Genomic DNA, 21,067 nt, shown 5'->3' with positions numbered 1-21,067 from the left:
TAAACATTGTTCCAAAACAAACTTCTGTAATTGACTGAAGACAGAAGGATAAGTGAGAGAAAGGCATTATATTCATTTGAGATACCAAAAAAATCCAGACAGAACAATCAAAATCCACACTGGGAAAGGAAGGTATAAGGTACAAACCTAGAGGTAATTCTATTTCATGTAAGATGTAGATTTCATGAATGAACACCAAAAAATTAGAATTTTTCCACAAAGTGAAAGTACTGTTTTCCACCTAGTTTGATTGGGAATTCGGAGTACGGCACTTGAGATGATGCCAAGAACTAAGGGTCCCAGATGCTCCGGCCGTCCCCATCGCTGCAGAACTGGGGTCTGGACTACTGAAAGGATCTAGACTCCAGCTCCCCATGAGCCCACCAGCAAGGCTACCAAGGGCCTGCGGAGAGGGGCTGGCAGGGATTCTGGTTTCTTCCAGCAGAAACCAGATATCAAAACTTGCCTGACTTCTACCAACATTGTCACAATTTGAAAAGTTCTGTTCAAAAAAATCCTAATAAAAATTGGGGGAAAAAAAGATTTTTTTCATTAGCTTGGGGAACATGCAAATCCCACCAGAAAGTGCAGAACCTCCATGAAGCCTTGAGTACTTCCAGACATTACTGTGGAGGCAACAATATCTGTGGGGCCCAAAAGAACATACATAGTTGGTAGTACCTCTGCACAATATACTGTGATAGAAAATTCTAATGGAAGAGTGTGGAAATAAAATAAAATAAAACACAAAGTCTTCTCCTTATCCCATTTAAAAATATACAAGTTTTTTTGCTCACATTTTAAACTCAGAGCTGCAGAAAGATAACCTAAATCAAAATGGAGCATTAGACCATAAAATAAATTGAAAAATACAGGGAAGATTCTAGCTGACCAGATCACTGAAGGAACTTTTAAAAAACTTCAGGAATGAGTAATATTTTGTCACAGATCACTTCCTTGATCACTTGAAATAAAACCAGAGGAACTAATACCCATCAGATTTAGTGCTGTGGTTTCTCCTTTTCTTGCCCTTATTTTTTTTCCCTCTTTTTTTCCACCAATGTTATATTACCTTTATTTCTGACCCAAAGAAATTTATGACAGTGAGCTAAATTCATCCATCATAAGTGTTCTCACAACAGACAGCCTGATTTATAAAAAGGTTTTGTCTACTGTGTATGAGGCCTGAAAGGACAGGTCAAACAAACCCCTACCTAACAGCATTCAACAGTAAAACTTAAAATAAGACTGAATGCCATTATTCACTATTAGACTACAGCTAGGGGCACAGCAAGCTAATTGGTTCATTAAAATGGAGGGATTAGATTATTAAGAGTGAAATGATTATCAAGTGTGCAGTCATGGGGTCATACTGGATTTCTCATTTCTCCTGGAGGCACAGTTGTACTGATGGCAAAGAGTGTTTTTAAAGCCTTAAGTATCCAGGAGGCTGCACTTTTTCTTTTCAAATGAAGACACTGTCACTCTTACTCATGCTTTAATCATTTCCCGATCAGACTACTACAACTTTTTGCACTGAGGATGAGAAAAATGTAGCTTGTACAGAATTCAGCAACCTCGCTGTCAAAGAACAACAACCTGGGAGTACATATCACACATTCTATGGTTAAAAACATTACTGCAGGACAAACTACAAAATTCTCTGCCGTACACATTGCTGATTAGCCCACAGTGCAATGCACACTGCAGGTAATGGGATTCAGAACAGGACCTAGGATGCATCTAAACAAACCTTCTGCTGTGCACCCAGATATCCTCATCCCCTAATCACTTTTAACTGTTATTTCTTATAGTATGCCACGGCTCTCACCTGATGCACATAGCAGGGCTTCCTTTTTGTGGAAACCAGAACACAGCAGAACTGGACATCACTGGTACACACTTTAATTTTGTCCTACTGTGGAGTAAACCTCAAAGCTGAATTGCACATCTGGAACCAGAGAACTCGGACATATGCCAAGCTGCAGAGGTCAGGAAATGTATTCTGAGAAGCCACTGAGAGAACATGCTCAGTCTGGAACATCAGGTTTGCAAGTCTTTATTAACAATTACTAGACTGAGCTCAGATTCATATGCTTCTTAAAATGAATGACCCACCTTGTCACTGAAAACTTTCTGCAGTCCTCCTCAAGGACAGAAAATAAACAGAGAGAGACAAAGACAAACACGCTGAGCTACAAAGTCTCTTGGACAATGACAGTTTGCTCTTGTTTTTACTAAAAGCCCAGACAATGGAACAGAACCTACTTGTGCTGCTTCAGGGGCAATATTTGTTCAAGGCTGTCATAACGTGTTTGGGGCATGTTAAGGGATAACCTGTCAGGTTTCTTCCTGCTTCTAGTCGCTGCTTTCTTTGTAACAGCTCAGATGATCACACAAATTGGGAACAAATGTAAGGTCAGCTCCCTGTCCACCTCTGCCCAGCAAACACCCACACTGCTGCTGGAGATGGGTAGTAGCAGGCCACTCTCCTATCCCTGAAAAGAAATGCAGAAGCTTTATATCCCTCTTGGTCACACAGTCAGTATCGTGGTTGGGTGCTTTCTCTCTATGTTCAGCATTTTAGTATCATTCATACAGATGCCTTGAGTCAACCTATCCATCTTCTAGAGAATTTAGATCAATCTACTCTACTTAAAGCTCTTTGAAACAGCTTTTTTTAAAAAGGCAATATAGGAAAAAAAAACCTAGTCTAGAAATCTAGACTACAACTTCCTTTAAGAGTGTCTGACAGATTGAGAGAGCACAAGTAGGATGTAGCAAAGCAAGAAAGTGAATAAGCAAATGAACAGAAACTGATAGCATCCAGCCTCGCATTTTGACTGGCATGACTGTCTGTCACAAGCACAGGAAAAAAAGCACTTCAGTACAAACTACTGCAGCTGACAGCACAGAAAAAAAGCTTCAACTATCAAACACCAACTGCTGGAAAAAATCACTAATTAAATACCTGCTTTTCCAATTTCTCTACTTTGATTCTTACTTGACTAAACTGAACACATTTAACTACAGACTGAAGTTTTTTCCGTTAGCACCCGTGAAGATGTATTCCTTTAGCAACAGACATAAAGGGATTTGCCACCAAAAAAGAGCTAAAAGAAAGATACTGGGGCAAATATAATTAAACAATAAGACAACTATTTTTACATACTATCGACTATAGAGAAGATGGTATAAAAAGTGTTTTATAGTATAAAATGGAATGTAAATTCTTTTTAATCAGAAAGATTCTCTTAGTGGGACACCAAAGGATACTTCTTATTGCTTATTTTTCAAAGATAATAGGCATTTTCAAAAAAATCATATACAACGCTCATACACAGGACACTCCAGATCTAAAATATTAGACAAATGAAGTGCATAATTTTGGCTTTACACCCTTTTTAAATTATATAGCTTTCTGTTAGCTTTAAATCAGAATTATTCTTTAAATATTTTTGAAGTCCAGAAAAAATTTATACAAAAACTGATTCAAGTAACTCCAATAGTGAGCATATTCTTAAAGGCTAGTTTGTAAAAGAGAGCAATAGAAACACTGTAAGCCCAGTTGTCCTCCATTCATCTGCTGCAAGCAAATAAAAACCTAAAGATCTGTCTATACACAGGATGATGTCATAAGTGTGGATATAATATTGCTCTTTCCTTCTACTCTCCTTTTTCTATTAAAAGCACAGTACTTGTTATACATGCAATTTTTCTTGAACTTTGACTCAAGAGCTTTCTCACCTTTGTGGAATGTACACTAGTTTCACTGTTTATTATAATACTAACCTTTATACTGCACCTAGACCACAAACTGATGTTACACAAAAATATTTGGAGGTAGCACAGTAGCCAAAGGTGTGCAAGATTAACAAAGAATTTAAGACAAAAGAAATGAAAGGAAGAAGCCTTAGAAGCAACCATGTACACATGAAGTGCTGAAGCTATAAGGGCTGCTAACTTCTTCACCACTTTGTAGAAGACAACTAAGTTTATTTTTAACAGATATAGTGCATAGCATGATTAATTATAATATTTGTAATGAATACCAGTCATTGTACTCACTTGCTGTGGTACTCTGAGCAAATTATCTCACTTTCCTGTATTTATTTTATAGATTTTCTCCATTTAGCTACATATACATCACTAGACATTGTTATGTTTATCCAGTTCTATCACAGAAAGACATTATCAGTATTTGAAGAAATTATTAGAAAACCCCTTACTGTGTAAGAATATTAAAGACATCAGAAAAATATTAGCAGCCAATGTACAACCCATGCTCTCACTTTATCTACCTCCAGCTCAAGCAATATTAACAGTACACATAAGCATATTTGGAAATAGGTGCAGTAATTTTGACAATACAGCAAGGGCCCCCTGTATCGAGTAAGAACAAGAGAGGTCTTACGCGCCCAAAGAACACAACTCCAAAATGACAGAATGTTTTTTTGTTTCAGGATTTACCCAGCGTGGGCATTACGCCTCCCTTCTGATTACCGTTCTTGCCATCATGCCAAAGGCAACTGAGCCAGTCCAGGAACTACAATTTCATTGCTTAAATTCTCCAAGACAGGAGAGAGGCGGTCTGCAGTCTCTCACTCCAGCATTGCCATCATAGGTTTTGACATAAATGATGAGGAATAACAGACCTGATTTTTTTTTTTGACAGTAAGATTAAATCAGAAGTGATCTAATGACATCAGGAGACTTATAACAGTATAAAAGAATGGAAGTTAAACCAAAATCAGGTTAAATCATTTTATTATGGAAACAGCATTTTCAGGAAAACATCAAGATGTGTTTTATTTGCCAGTGTTATGGTCTAACCCAAATATTTTCTTACAGGCATCATCTGTAAAAGATTATGATTTGGGGAAAGTAAAATATTTTAAATTAGTCTGTACTAAAATCTGTAATACTGACAGGCTTGACTGGTCATCTCCCAGAAAGCTATTGTGTATAAAATGGATACAAAATTACAAGAATTGGAAAAGCCTATCTTATCTAACCTAAATATATGTAAAATTTAAAATATCAACCTACTATTTAGATAATTTAAAATATATTTGGAGTACAGGAAGAAATGTGTCATTTCTTGGATGGAAAAATAAGTCTTGTTTAAAATGAGCATGCTGTTCATAATATCTTCCTTATTTCAGAATAATTCCAGTAACATCTCAGATAGATCTCTAGAAGGAATATACAAATTCCAGCCTCGTTTTCTACAGAGAAAACCATCAAGTATATGTGCATCTTCTTTACATACAGCATTAGGTGGGAAGACCTCTTAATATTTCATTTTACAATAATGCAGGCACTCAAGCCAGCAGTACAAACCAATAATGGAGTCACTGTAAGCCAGTCAGACACTGGACGTTTGTTGAACCAGACACTGAGACAGTATGAATATTAACCTGTGAAAAAGTAAAAGCCTACTATACCCTCCAGGAATTTGTGTCTGATATTTATAGAAAAAATGTTCAAAAGGAAGTTAGTTTTAATAAAATTGCTAGCTTCTGAGTGAATATGACATTTTTAAAATGCATAATTCATTCATATTTTGGGGCAGCAAATCATTCCAGAAGAGTGGGCTTTGATTCTGCAAAGAGGACCATCACACTCAATCTGGGGTATAATACAAGAGGAACACAGTAAAATATTTTTTGCATAGCAACTTGTACTAGCAGTCCAGAGGGGAGGCATAAGAAGGGGAAGAGTTGTTTTATTTTTCAACAAAATGCAGAGCAAACAAAGATGACCGTTAGAGAAATCACAGAGAAAAGATATTTTCTAACCAATAGTAGAATGTATCTCCTAAGGAACACTGAGCTAATATTAGCAAACAAATAGTACAAAATATGTGGATATTTAATAGTCCTAGATAATAGTCCTAATCCTAACAATTTCTTTCTCTCCTGAAAAATGAAATGTCCCTCTATGTTGTAGCATTGTTTAAAAATAGAGAAGCTAGGCATACAGAAAATTGTTACCCATATAGTGATATTTTTAATTTTACTTCTTATCAGTTAGGTTACGTATCACATGCACAAATCAGTTTGCAAGACTGCAGCCTATAACTTGACAAAATCATTTACTTTTATGACAATTACAAAAAGTCTAAACACTTTAAAGCCAGGGTTTATCTTTTGCTTATGTGTTTGCATAGACACTAGCAGTAGGACATTCGCACTTTGTGTTCCTCTGTGCTCTCTTATAAAGATTCAGTAGTTCATGACCTCAGCATATTTAAATTCAACCATAATTGTTGTAATCTACAGGATTCACTATCTAATGCTGTTTTAATAGCAGATTAAATTACAACAAAATTATTCATATCTCCTCTTACCTAAAATATCCATGTAGCCTGTATTTCAAGTAAATTACAAATAAACTTAGAGCCAAAATCATCATATAATTTGAACAATCAGATCTTATCTCCATAAAGAAATTCAAATACTAGGGGCAAAACAGCTCTCCCATTATTTCACACAATAAAAAGAGCCTTCGGTCATTATGTCACCTGTGAAAATATAAGAGCTTATGGGTGCAGCAATTACAGCTAGGACCCTTGCTACGCATCTGTCATTATTTATGTCCCAGATCACATCACAGGTTTTTTTAAATACATAGAAAATGCAACACCACAATTTCTGGAGCCCATCTGCTTAGCCAGCTTCATCTAAGTAAGCTATTTCCGCCCTCCTTTTCTTCCATACCCTATGGTCTGAACAAACTTGTCCTGTTAGGTCAGAAAGCTTTAGATTCCACCCTACCTTTATTAGATCATATAAAATCAAGGTTTTAAAAGTGTCTGTTTGAGACAAAAACTGCATACACTGTTGGATACAGAGACACAAAAGCTCATTCTACCTGAAGAAACACCAGCAGTCATTTTCTGACTCAAGTTATTCAACAGAAAAATTTTATGTACATTTTCTTAGCTTTCCTCACAAAGAGAGCAGTGGCACTAGACGGTCCTCCTGCCCCTCGTGGTGGGACAACGATGGGGAGCGGCAGCGCAGGTGCGGATGGAGCTGCAGCTCTGGCGCCCGCAGGGCCGCTCGGCCCTGCCGCCCGAGGAGCCTCTTCCCCCCCGCCTCGGTTCAATGGGCAACCTGGTTGCAAAGAGCTCGAGCTAGCCTCTGCCAAATACTGCAGAATACTTACACCATACTGAAAGGGCAGTGATACAAATTTTAGCTGTGAACCTAGTAAGTTACAAGCTTCAGGATAAATTATTATATAGGTTTTCATTTATTACAGCAAGTTGAAACTAATTGTGACCCAAAGGGCACAGAATATGCGGGTGGACGGGCAAGAGGTCACTAACAATCCTTTCCTTCTGGGTTTCACTTTAATGTATCTCAGTATCAAATTTCCAAAGAAAAACTTTATTAAACTGAAACTAAGGCTAGAATACATATTAGTAATGTAAACATAAAAACCGTTATGCAGATGTTGTAATCACCCCTAAAATAAGATACTAACAATAGCCAAACATACTAAGCAGTGGAAATGCACAACAGAGCTCTGGCATAAGCTGCATTCCACATCACAGTAATACCATTCAATAAATTTATAAATACTGAATAAAGTTATTTATATACAAGATAGAAGTTACTTGATGGCACTTTTCCTCTTTTATCACAAGCCACCATCTTTCTTGTGGGCAGCTTTACTGAACTCCCAGCAGTGCCTATGGGAGGCAGGAGCTGTTTTAAAATAGGTCATCTTTATTAAGGATGTGCTTAGTCTTACTTGTATTAGGAACAGCAGCCCTTTTGAAAGACAAATTTTTCAATGATTACTATAATAAAACACTCTTAAAGCCTTGTCAAAGAAAGAAACTTGTGATTATGAAAAATGACAAAAAAATGCTACCAGTTCTAAACTACTATTTCTCATTTACCTAAGAGTAAAATTAATAGAATATTTTATTCAGTTGTTCAAATTAGTAACAACAAAAAATATACAACAGTGCCTTTATTTATTTAATGACTCACTGAACTAATTAATTTACTGTTAAACTTCCAGAAAATCCCTTCTTTATTAGAAAAGCAAATGCTATAATTTGGAAAGGATATGCTATAGTATTTACGCACACAATGGTTAAAAGCTTTAAAAAAAAAGAAACTGATTATTAACTATTATACCATGACTGAACTCCCACAGTTAAATTGCAGTTTCAGTGAATATTTCTTTTTTTTATTTCAAATATGATTAGAAAAAATAATGAAATCAAAACAACTGCACTATTTTAACCCATATTCCTGTAAATTAATGAATCTTCTGCTTGTACATAACTGGTCCCACTGAGTTAAGAAATAATTATTTATGTGTGAGAAGCTAAGTTTGCAGATAAGTGTCAGCATGATCATGGTCTCACGATACGATTATAATCACTCTCGTTTGTGTAAAACAAATATGACCATTCATACTAATAGTTAAAAGTCTGACTGAATGTTTATTTTACCTTTCTCCAAATAAAAATCTCTTTTATACAAGGGAATATCTGTGTTATGAAGACTTTTCAAATACATGACGCAGATCTAATTTTAGACAAGACCACGCAGTAAACTACATGGATGACTTTTTATAAATACAATCCGGCATCGCTAAAATCCCCAATCTTCCAACCATGCCTAAACAAAGTATACAAATGTATAGCAATGTTCAGCTACAGCCCATCTATTTCATTCATCTCCAGCCACCTGCACGTTCAGCTATCCAGCATATGTGGGAATTTGATGCTTTTCCAGCTCTGAGTACTTGGTGCTCTACCCTGAAAATACCTTTTCCTGGCTCAGTGCCTTTGCAGCACCCTCTAGAGCATTTTGTCAGACAAACCAGAATCAGGAAAAAAAGTCTCTCTGGATTTTCTGACACATATTTTTAAACATGGAAGATATTATTTTTTTAAAAGAAATATAGACACTGGGTAAAAATACAAATCCTATTGCTTAACTTTACAACCTGCTAACCTCTGAATCCCGCTGGGATTTCTGCATGAGAGTATTTTTGGTGAAGTTTAACAGAATAATGAAAATTACTGCTTCTCTTGAAATGTCTTCTGATGTGATATATGTTAATATGGAAATAGTATAAGCACTTGAGAAATATTTCCCATTCGGTTACATTTGGTTCTTCAAATCTGTCATTTATATGTAAACCTGACTATCAACAAAGTGGCCACAGGCATAATTTTACAACTAATGCAAAAAGCCAGGAAATTATTCAAAATCAGAACAAGAAGCTTCATTCAATTCATAAATTAAAATGAAGTTCTTATTTTTAAATAGCTCATATTGTTTGTTGCTATATTTCATATCTGTAATGATACAAGTAGTTTGAGAAAAATTAAGATTTTCTTGAAGCATTTTACCTTAGTACAGAACACGTAAGTGTTCAATATAAATATAATCCTCAGCCTTCTAAACATGACAGTGATGCTATTTTTCTAGCTGTTAGATAATACATGGTTCAGCTGTCACTTACTGTGCAGCAGTTGGTTACACAGAAAGAAATGAATCATAATCGCAATGACTAACCAAATTAATGAAAGTATGCTGAATCAAAACCCATGTTCCCGAACTGTCTTAGGGTCTGATTCAGCAAAAATATTTGATTTCAATGCCACAGAATATCTTCTGCGGATACCTGCTTTTCCAGGCTTTTAAAGCAAGAAAGTGCTGAATTCAGACTGCATATAAATAGGGTTTTTTAATAGCAATTCAATAGTATTTTTTTATCTGTAGTTTCTTTATCAATTTTTTTTTAATCAAAAGTGACCTATCAACTTGTAAATATGCAGCAGCTAAATAAATATTATTACACCAATGGCTAACTAGTAGAAAAGAAGAGATTCAAAGCATGGAAGAAATTCAAAGCATACACTGAAATCTTTCTAACTTATGTCAATATAGGGAAGAAGAGAGATGGTGTGTGAGTTATGGAGAGAAATGGTAATCTTAAGTTGAGTTTATAGGCCATTCTGTACTTCTTTGGGTCTTAATGTTGTATTGTTTTAAGTTTACAAGTGGTAGACAAATCAAGATGAAAAATTATCTCCTGTGTTTCTAACTTCTCATCTAGCAATTGGATTGCCTTCAACCATAATATTCTAGCCTCTGGTTTGAAATGTCCACTAAATATTTTCACTGGTGGATGGCATGTGAAGATTTTCTTTACAATGCACACAGCCGGGCTTTGGATGCAAATCCAAACAGAAACCATTTAAGAGAAATTAAGAGTTTTGTTGATAGATACGCTTAATCCCACAGACTGGAAAGATCTGATATTCCAAGATCATCTTTTAAACCTGGTTCATTGCAGGCTTTCTGAATTTAGTATAAAAGATACACTAACTCCTAAAAAAAACCTTGGAAACATACTCAGGTTCCTGGCAGTGCATCTCAAATATTAAAAACATGGATAAATGAACATGCCCTAATTAATAACTGGCTGAAAGATTAGCAAAAGATGCAGACTGACAATAAAAGTCAGGGCCAGTAGAGAAAGTGGTTATGGAATTTCTAAAAGAACAAGTAGTGAAGAGCTCTTCTCAAAGCCAGAACTCTGAGGGTGAGATTCAACTTGCCTAGCTTAAGATGTCTACAAGCTCAGGATGTCTACTCTGACATACTCACTCTATGTTCTCTTCAAGCCCATGGCCAGAAATGGGAACTGCAATTCAACTGACCCATCTGAAATAACTAATTTAAGACGAGATGGATCACATCCTAAAGACACCTCTTTCTCTCCATTGGCTATAAAGGGAATCTAAGCTATTTCAGATGTAGTTGTCTCATATTGTAGATATTTGCATCTGGCCAGAAGAATCCCAGAGATTCTCTAGGCTCAATCCTTAGCCCAAGCTCCAGATGTTGTAAAAGAGGACTGAAAAAGATACCAAAACTGAGGCAATCGTTTTCCTTAAGTAAGTAGTTCTATGAGTACTGAAGCTAATAAAGTCAAATTTCATCAGGATTCACAGCTCATGATTGATTTATTTTGATGTCTATAGTTGGTCCTCTCCTATGTGGACTATTTGGCATCTAATATGGTGCGAGAAGACTTTTCCTTAGCCAGGAATGTGGAGAATATCTTTCCACTACCCACCTACTTATTTTTATTAGACCCTTAGTAAATAAATATCTTTATATATTTTTATATTTTTAAATAACTTATCAAATTTATTTCAAGTCAGCCAACAGGTTCAACAGACTGAATGAATACAGCAAAGGAAGCAACTGTTTCCCATACAATAGCATACGAATTATAACTCTTTCCAAGGAAGTACAAGATCTGTGTTCTAAGCCTGTCTCAGCTTGAGAAGATTTGAATGCACAGCTCTCTCTTCTCTAACCAACAAGCTATGGGCAAAACAAAATGGAGATTATTCTCCATCCTACCAGTGAACAACTGTGCAGTCAATGTGAATGTATGGACAAGCAAGAGAAAGTCTAACTAAATAGGTCTGAGATTAGTATATTCTCTAGAGGCAAATTCGTGGTTCTTGCTACAAGGGCTGTTTATGCATTTTATTTAAGAGCTCTAATGCAAAATTCATAAGAGGCTTCTGATATAGATAGAATAGAACTCAATAGGGATAAAGACAAAACACTGTGCTTAGCAGGGGTAATCAACTTCAAAATACAAAATGAGGAATGATTCATTCAACAGCATTTCTGCAGAAAAGCATGTCAAAGTAGATCACAAGCTGAACATGAGTCAACAATGCTATATCACAACAAAAACAAACAAACACACGTGACACTGGCTGTACAAGGCAAGTGTTCTATATAAGACACCTGCTGTTATCCTTACACCCTCTCCATACACCTTTGGTTGGAATACTGTGTCCAGCTTCAGACATTATATTTCAAAAGAGATGAATTAGAAAGAAATTAGAAAGAATACAGAGGACAGCAACAAGAATGGCCAAAAGTCTAGAAAATATGATCTGTCAAGTCTACAGAAAGGAGACAATGAGAATCTACAGGAGGAGATATGATGGTGGCTGCAAAAAGAAAAATAATAGACTGCTCTGCATTTCTGTTGGGGACAGAGTAACAAGTGGCAGGAAGGAGATATAGGTTTAACATTAGGAAAAAAAATAAAAATCTAATGTTAAGGGTAATTACTCCAAGTAACTGAAACAAATAACCTAGGGAGATCATGGAATCTCTATTCCTGGTTAGGTCAGTAGGTAGATTAGTTGTTTCTGTACCTTTCACTAGTAAACTGTCATTTGAAAAAAATGGACAAGCTTCATATTAAACTGGATCCTGGAGCTTTTTTGGCCCCACAGCTGCTCTCTCTTCACCCTCTCCCATGTAGCCAGCACAGCTCTTGCAGGGCTGATTAGCTTAAATTCTGTATATTACTTGTAATGTGCTCCTACCTCAGCCATGAAGCCTATTTATTTCACTAGCTAGGCAGGCGGTCACAGCTGGGAACCACTAGCTTGGTCAAGTAGCTGTCAGGAATGGCTATGTTATGCCTTGAGGCAAAGGATGAACTGGAGGACCTCTTGAGGTCCCATCCAGCCCTATTTTCTGTTATTCTGTGTGTTATCTGAGCTTGAAACAGCCATAAAAGCATTACTTTTCACTCATCCATTCCATAAAGAGAAAATGTAGCAGGAGTTAGAGTAACAGTCTATGGAAACAGATCTCTTTTTAACACACTGGAGAACTCATTTTTGAAAAGTTATATGAAGCACGGTTGCAAAACACTTTCCAAAAAAGAATGACTGCTTACAACTCACAATTATATTCAGAGGTCAAAACATTTGATGTTCCTCAAATGCTTAAGAAAATACACATTCTAAAGAAAGACTGCCCTTATAAATACATAGAATCAAAATGCGATGTTATATCAAATACTCAGTATTGCTGTATGACCTGTGAGATGTTCTATACACAAATATAATACAGTATTTGCTATAAGAAACCATTTGCCTTAAAAATCTTAATGTTAATCAGAGAAAAAATAAATTATCAGGCAGTATTCAAACAACTCCATATGAGATTTAAGAAGAAAGATCCAACTCCACACAGACGGTAAAAAGACACTAAAATAACTTCTTCATGTTAATTAAAGTTTAAAGTTTTTCCTTGTGAATTTATAAATAGAGGCATGTGGACTTTTTTGAAACACAAGTTCAGCTTTTGCTAACTCCTAATAGAACAAAAAGGTTATCTTGGTTTGAGTTTAATAGAAGAGTTAAAAGTCTGAATCAAAGATATCCTTCAGGCTTTCCCATCAAACCCTCAAAACTCCAGAAGATAAGTAAAGTTAAATACTACAAACTCCTCCACCATCAAAATGCATGAATACGATTTCAGTTTATTGAAACACAACTAAGATCACCCTACAAACATGTTTAGCCAGGGAAATGTGATGACAGCTGATATATGAATTCAAGACTATAAATGAATTGTCTTCCACTTTCAGCAAAAACATTAGAGAACTGTATAAATTACTGTGAACTCTTACTCCCCTAAAATGATATGTAGTAACTTCTTAAATGCACTTATTCCCTTATATGATCTTGTACTATTGGATTAACGCTTACAATCTCAGTCCTGACTGATCATCCCTTTGCAACTTCCCAACAATACCTTGGAGGAGCAACATGAGGAAGCAGTTACAGAATAGCAAGCAGCACCAGCTTTTCAGCACAGCACTCATTCTGCAATTTTATTGCATTATCCAAATCTTAATAATCATGAGGTGAAGTTGCTGGAGTTTACAAAAGTAAAATCAGATTAAATTTAAACTGTCCTAGTACTAAACTATAATATCACCTCAACAGACAGTTATAATTTGAGAAAATAACAACTCCTCCTGTTACACTGTGTCATCCTGTAAAGGACACAAAATCTAAGCTCAGTAAACAGGGAAAACAATGGGATTTGACTTGAGTTTAAGATTTATAAAATCAATTAATTTGCCCAAAAGACATCTGTTGTTTGAATGTCATTTTTAAGCAACCAGTATTTAATTAGATTCTTCCTGTTTATGATACTAAATTAAGACGACTCACCTTTGCCCAATTATAAAGAGATTAACATGTAGCTATTAACCATGATATAGCAGGACAACTGATTAAGACAGTCCCCATGATCTGATCCTAACTCAAAAAATTGTACCCACCTTGAAGCTGGAATTTCATTGTTAAGGTGTAATGTCTGTGGCAGTCTCACAATTAGAGAAGAGATGTAACTAAAGTAATCATTTTTTGTGATCTTTTTGTTTTTATCTCCCCAAGTTCCTCTTCCTGTCAAAAAAGCCATCAGAGAAGACGTTGGGGAAAAAGGAAAGAAAAAGGCAACACAAAAAAATCCTTCCTGGAAAAGATGAGCCTGGAAAAGGTAGCCCAATGTTTTTACAAACTTTCATAGCCTTCTGACTCTGAATAGGATGGTAAAACTTTAAGGAAGAGAGTAAAGCAGAGGGAAGAGAGATGGCATTCAGCTGAAAAAAATTCCCAAGACTGTTATGTCTACTTTACAGATAAAAACTGAACATTTATGTAAATGACTCATTTCATATGAGTAGTTCCACTGGATTAAATTTCAAAGTTTAAACCATTTTATTACTTTTCCCTCCTCATTATGGAACTCTGAATATATTGCAAGCATTTTAAAACTTCATTGGCAGGGTAAAAACACATTTTATATCAAGTTACAAGTCTCAGCTCTATAGTAACCTATCTGTTCTGTGTATTTTCGCACTTACAGTATATACACTGTAATTAAGCTGTTCTTTCAAAGGAAAAATCAATTGTTTGACATTCTCAGTTATTTAAAAGTTATCCAGCTCACAGTTGCATGCATACAAAATCCAGAATGCAGCATTCAATCATCTAACCTGACTTTCAGAGACCACTGAATTTCACCTGGTTGCTGCTTTCTAGGACACAGTTCCAGAGCCTGAAAGTGTGGTCTACCCTCTTGCCTTGAAAATGCAAAATTAAGCATTTTCTTCTTTTTCTTTTGAAGAAGAGTGAAAACAGATTTATTTGACAAGACATTTTTCAGAAAGCACATACTGGCTGGTGTTGAATATCTATTTTGGGGGTTCTTTATTAACTAAATCCTTTATTTTCTATTAGGTATTCTATTTTCTATAACTTTTCTAGGTTTTGGTCCCACCTGACATCAGGCCTGTCTACCTCCAACTCATCCTGCTTGCACTTTTTGAACACTGAAACAACATTAGCACTATTCGAGTCTTTTGAAATTTTACTCAACATTAACATTAGATATCTCAGTAATCAGAGTTACTGCCAGTCTGTAGAGTCTCCAAATGCATTCTGCTTAGTCACCAGCAGGAACTACTACTATTACTACTACTACTTGCAGACAGTGTCTAAGATGTGCTAGATGCTTTTCAGAACAACTGCAAACACTGGGTCTTCTCAAACAGCAAACGGCACAAGCTGTAACACCCTGACAAATACTATCTACAGTATAAAATGTCTAACCATGCAGTAAGAGAGAAGACTTAATGGCAATGTTGAGAGAGGCCAAAAAGTCAGTACAAATTGTTAAAAGAAAAGGGAAGAAGACCAAGAATATAGGAAGGGCAGGAAACGAGGGAGCAAAAAGAGAAGGCAAAAGGGAAGAGAAAAGAGGCAGAAAGGGATTTGTGTTCTTCCTCATCTGTAACTCGTTATAACTGCCACTATCACCCATTTTTAAACTGCATAAAGTTATTATTTTCAAAATCATCTTGACCATGTACTTTTACTTTATAGTACATAGAAACAAAAGCAAAATAATAAGCAGTATAACAATAGCCTACTCTGATCAGCACTCTAGATTCAGACAAAATTCAATGTGAAGTTACGGGAGCATCACTTACAACTAACATTGACTGGAGTCCTATGCAGCTCAAACGTAAATCCTTTTGCATTACTTATAAACTTTGGAATTTCCCATATACATATCTCTATTCTGGAAAAAAAAAAAAAAAGAAGAAGAAGAAGAATCACCACCTGCTCTTCTGTCTTCCCTCCAGCCCCCAAATCCAAATCCTAAACCTACAATACTTTTAAAGTAGTGTAAATCATAGTTGATTATTTATAAAGCAGTACAAGTATTTATAAAGCAGTACGATCGCTTTGTGAGACGGATATTTACACTGCGGTGACTCACAGCCGTCAGTCTATTGCTTCCGCTCCCCCAGTCCCAGCACGCTGTCCACACCTTCCTCGCCCACAGTGCCTTGCACAGCTCCCACAGTCTGGCTGCTCTGTGGTCCACTTGACAGGGATTTTGTGCCAGTAACGGCGGCTACCCAGCTCTCAGCCACGGCTGGGCAACCACTGACACAGAGAGCTGAGCAGGTGCAAGCCCACAGGCAGTCACACCTACCTGCCTATCTAGCCAGCCCGTCCTGTTTCTCACTAGCCCTGCATAAAAAAAAGGTGACAACACTATCTGACTTCGGTCACCCCAAAAAACCCACAAACCCTGAGATCTTTAATAAGGACCTCATGGTAAAGCTAGGTGATACTCTGCAAACATATGAAAAGCTGAACGTTTTCATAATTAAATTTCTCACAGGAAAACTTGCCTTATATTAAGCCAAACAGCCCATATCCCTGCAAAGTTCAAACAGATACCTTTTCAGAACTGTGAGTCTGACTTTACAAGGAGAGCATTTTATTTTATTTTTAGAATAGTATGGACATGCAAAGGAGGTGAAAATTCATGATACTGCACCACAGAGGCTAAAACACAAGTCTTTCACAAATAATGTCATCATCCTAGCATCTTCTGTGAATCTTCTTCATGTGTGCATCCTCTCAAGCCAGTCTTTTGACACAAATCAAGTACAAATGAAAAATAAAAAAGCACAGGACTGAGCCCATAAATCAATTCATGAAGAGAAAATGCATTATCTAAAATCTGTTAGAAAGCTTATGCACACAAAACTAGAAACTGTAAGAGGCAGGATGTGCCTCTTACAGGCACAGCCTTAAAGGAAAAGCCATCACCAAAAGTTCTATGCTATAGCCAAAAAAGCAAAACATCCACAGACAGAAGTTGAAAATATGTAAATATTCCTATAACAACAGAGACGGACTTAGACCTGGTGTACAGACATAAGTTTACTTTCTTTGAGTGTCATACATTACACATATGAAATATTACGCAAAACTTACGTTCAATAACCTTGTCAAAAAGACACTTTCGCAGTACACAACAATCAAAATGCACCCAAGGGTCCCCAAAATTCCAGAGAAGACAGTCACAGCAGCTGCCTTTGCTGCCCACCCTCCCTTTCAACAGGAAGCCCCACAACAGGAACGCTGTGCACGACCATAATGAGGTGGATCTCACCAACCAAACCAGGCCACGGGACAGCGCAAATCTGGAAAGCTTCTATTTTACATGCCTTCATGTTCCAGCAAATCCTGGCAAGAATTCATGCTGACCTGATCACCATTAGTTGCTACAGATTACAACTCTATACAATCTGCCTTTCCTTTCCCCTAAAAGGGTAAAACAAGCATAAGGAGGAGAAGTTATATGTCTATTTTAAATCCACACATATTTACCCCAGAGAGAGAAAGGAAAAGAATAAATAGTCCACATTACAGATGTGAGTCACACCACTTAATGCACTTTTGGAAGATGTTCAAATACCACAGTGATGGGCACAGCATAAGAATTTGAAAAGCACAAAATAGAAATAGAATGGAGAAAGGAAGTAGAGTCCAGGGGCTAGCCATTCATGCTGACACTTGATCACCACCAATTATCCAAAATTTAGAGGAAATTCATGCCTGCCCCCTCCTACAACATTTGAGCAGGTCTTGTGGTATAATCTCCAAGTGTCAACTCTGTTTCCAGCATCTTTTTTTTATCTTCCCCTATTTTTTCTATGGAGTGGAATGACACAGTTTTATTGCTTAGTTAGACAAAAGTACCTTCCACTTCAAAAGGAGCTTGCCTTCGAGGAGAATTACACTTGAACAAGGGCTGCAGGATTTAGCTCTTTCTTTATCTATATGCAATAACAATAGTTCGTTCATATATATGGGGTTTTCTTTTTTTTTCCCCATCTCTGAGCAGAAAGAAGATAACTTCCAAGAGAATTAAACTCAGTAATATCTACCTAAAAGTACAGAACAAAGTTTGGTGTGATTTTGGCAGAAGGTGGTGATTAATAAATCTGTAGATATTTTCAGAACAAACATGTATCTGAAAGTTTCAAGGAGTCACTTCACTTTATGAAAAATAAAACTGGTTAGTTGCTAATCTGACACCGTATCACTTCTCAATATCCTATAAACTATTACAGGCCATCTATCCAAATTCCATTGCCAACAGCATTTTCATAAGACAGCTGTTTTAGGCTGTCCTCTGTGTATAAACTTTATGCTCTGCTGTTTCCCTTACTGCTTACACAGGACTCAAGAGGAAACTTCAGTGAAAAATAATGGGAAACTAAAGCCCACATAAAGTTTATACTTTATTTTTAGACTGTGGTGAAGACCTGTCTTCTGTCCATTGTCTGCTTTCAAGACACAGACGTTTACAAATGGAAACAGTTCCATTTCATTTCTTACAGTTGATTTTACCTCATCATTATTTGAGAATGGTTTATTTTTCATTTGTAAGCTGAACAGTTAAAACCGATCCTAGCTTTGTCTCTTCCTTTCATAAAATAACGTAAATAATCCTGCCTACAATAGGCATAATCAGCAACAGCACAGGAAGCTGTTAGCATTTTACCTACTTTTAGAAGCTAAGCGGTTAATTCTTTATGCTCATTTTTTTCAGGCACAGTTAAATATACAGAATGTAACTTCCATTTAAAAAGCTACATATATATTTCTACAGAGCATCATATTGAAATCATAGATTATATTGGATCATAAATATTATATAGTCTAAAACAAAAGCTGCCAGGAACCTTTTTAAAAATCGTAACACTATTATTATATATTAAAACTGCAAGTTGAATAACTTTCCATTTCATTCTTTGCTAATGATTTTTAGAAGTGCAGAGATTTCAAGACAAAAATTTGTATTTTCTATTTTGATATGCCATAACACTTACAAATGCAGAAGAGCTTAAGCTCTTTTAAAATAAAAGTGTCACAACAGCAAACAAATTGTGTAATATTAGACTGAAAGCTATTTAGTTTTCACTATTTAGAGTAATAAAACGAGATACAGCACTTGCTTTCCAGTGCTTACGTCACACTGTTGTTCTTCAAAATGTTCATCAAATAAATCATCTTTTTGGACAGACATTGAAGTGTTTGTAGGAGCAGAGCACCTCCCAGGTTAGCAGCTGTCACACAAACGATAATGGAAGTCTAAGTTCCCACTCTGACACTAACAATAAGGCAACAAATCTTAGAAACACACTTCCAGAGCCCGCAGACAGAGCCCAGAAGACAGCTTTCAGGTCCTGGGTCTGAAGGGGCAGCTGAAGCCGGCATGCCCAAGACACAGTGCTAATTCTCCCGCCGGAGCTTGCTTTGTTCTGGGGTAAAACCCCACTTGGTGCTTCCGCTTCGCGGCACTCGCACAAGTAACGCCCGTGCTAGCGGCGGCTTTAGCTTATGCCGAAGCCCCGGAAAGCCGCGCGGCTGCCCGCCGCGGAGGGCACGCGGCTCCCCCGAGCTTACTCGGTGCTTGCTAACTAGGTCTGCGGGGGAACTACCGCCGCCGACAGCCGCGGCGTCGCCCCTCGGAGCCGGGCAGCGCCGCGGCGGCTGCCGCCTCGCCGCCCCCGGCGCGCCGGGACAGCTCCCGGTGCTGAAGCGCCGCCGCGGCGCCGGGGCCAGGGCCGCCCGCCGCGGCGCCGGGGCCGAGCGGGGCCGCCCCGCTCCCGCTTCCCCGCGCCGCGCCTGGCGCTGGGAAAGAGCAGCGAGGCGGGGGCGGGCGGCAGACACGTTGCTGGAGGAAGATGGCGGCTGTGGCAAACCCACCCCGAGCGACGGCCGGAGCCTAGGCCCCGGCGGCCCCGCTGCGCCCCGGGCAGGGCCGCCGCCGCCGCCCGCCGTGCCCCCGCGGCGGGCCCGAGGCCGCCGATCCGCCCCCTCCGGCGGCGCCGACCGCCGCCCCGGCCCACCCCGCCCTTCCCTAATAGCGCTGGGCGGGCGCGAGCGGCACCTGCGCGGCCATGTTGGGCGCCGTGCCCCGCCGGTGCCCGGCGCGCAGCCCCAGCCCCGGGCCCGGCCCCGGCCCGCCGCCGCCCCGCGCCAGCCCGGCGGCCGCGCGGTCTCCCTGCCGCCGCCGCGCCCCGCGCCGCCCCACACCCGCCGGGCACAGCCGGCAGCGAGGCATCGCCCGCCCGCCCGCCCGCGACCCCCCTCCGGCCCCGCCGCGCCCCGGCCCTGGCGCCGCCGGGCGCGGGAGGGATGTGGCTGCCCTTACTTGAGCACGGATTGCTCCTTCTCCTCTTCCTTCTTCTGGCGGTCCATGACGGCCAGAATGATCTTCCGCTCCTCCTCCGTGAGGTGGCTGAGATCGGGCATCTCGGGCTGAGGAGCCGGCGGCGGCGGAGGAGCAGGGCCGCCCCCGGGCCCGGCAGGAGCCGACATGTTGGGCTGGAGCTCGGCACCGCTACGGGAAACACTGTCCTAACTCCGGCGGCGGCGGCGGCACCAGCGGGAGCGGCCGCCACCGGCGCTGGGAGAAATACATACAAATCAATACACCGTAATCAGTCAGCGCCTAATGACCGCCCCGCCGAAGAGGCAGCGCCCGGGGGGCGGGTGCCCGGAGCCCCCAGCTCGCACGCGCGACCGGGCACCTGCTCCCCGCGGCAGCGGCGGCGGCGGCAGGGGAAGGCCGGGGACGAGCAGGGGGAGCGGCGGGGAAGAGGGGCTCGGCAGAGGAGGGCCGGAGGCGGCGAGGCGAGGGGAAGGGAAGGGCCGGCTCGGCACCAGACGCCCCGCGGCTGGGGTCACAGCGGGATGATCCTGACGCCGAGCGCCCGGGGAAGGCGGCGGGACGGAGTCAGGGAGGCGGCCGCAGGCGGGGAGGGCAGGGGGCAGGCGGCGGGGCGAGGCGGAGCGGCGGGG

At 39.5% G+C, this 21,067-nt stretch overlaps 1 protein-coding gene across 1 annotated transcript in view; it reads right to left on the bottom strand.

Moving 5' to 3' along the window:
* The window catches only part of RIMS2 (regulating synaptic membrane exocytosis 2), a 492,192-nt gene extending 471,439 nt beyond the window's left edge, over positions 1 to 20,753 (bottom strand). The window contains 1 exon segment of the mRNA XM_067292312.1: positions 20,418 to 20,753. Within this exon segment, the coding sequence (XP_067148413.1) occupies positions 20,418 to 20,584 (167 nt within the window). The 5' untranslated portion in view covers positions 20,585 to 20,753.
* Between the last annotated feature and the right edge of the window lie 314 nt (positions 20,754 to 21,067).

Source organism: Apteryx mantelli, chromosome 2 (assembly GCF_036417845.1).
Source record: "Apteryx mantelli isolate bAptMan1 chromosome 2, bAptMan1.hap1, whole genome shotgun sequence".
NCBI lineage: Eukaryota > Metazoa > Chordata > Aves > Apterygiformes > Apterygidae > Apteryx > Apteryx mantelli.
Note: the sequence above shows the minus strand (reverse complement) of the source record. Positions and strands in the feature narration are given on the sequence as shown.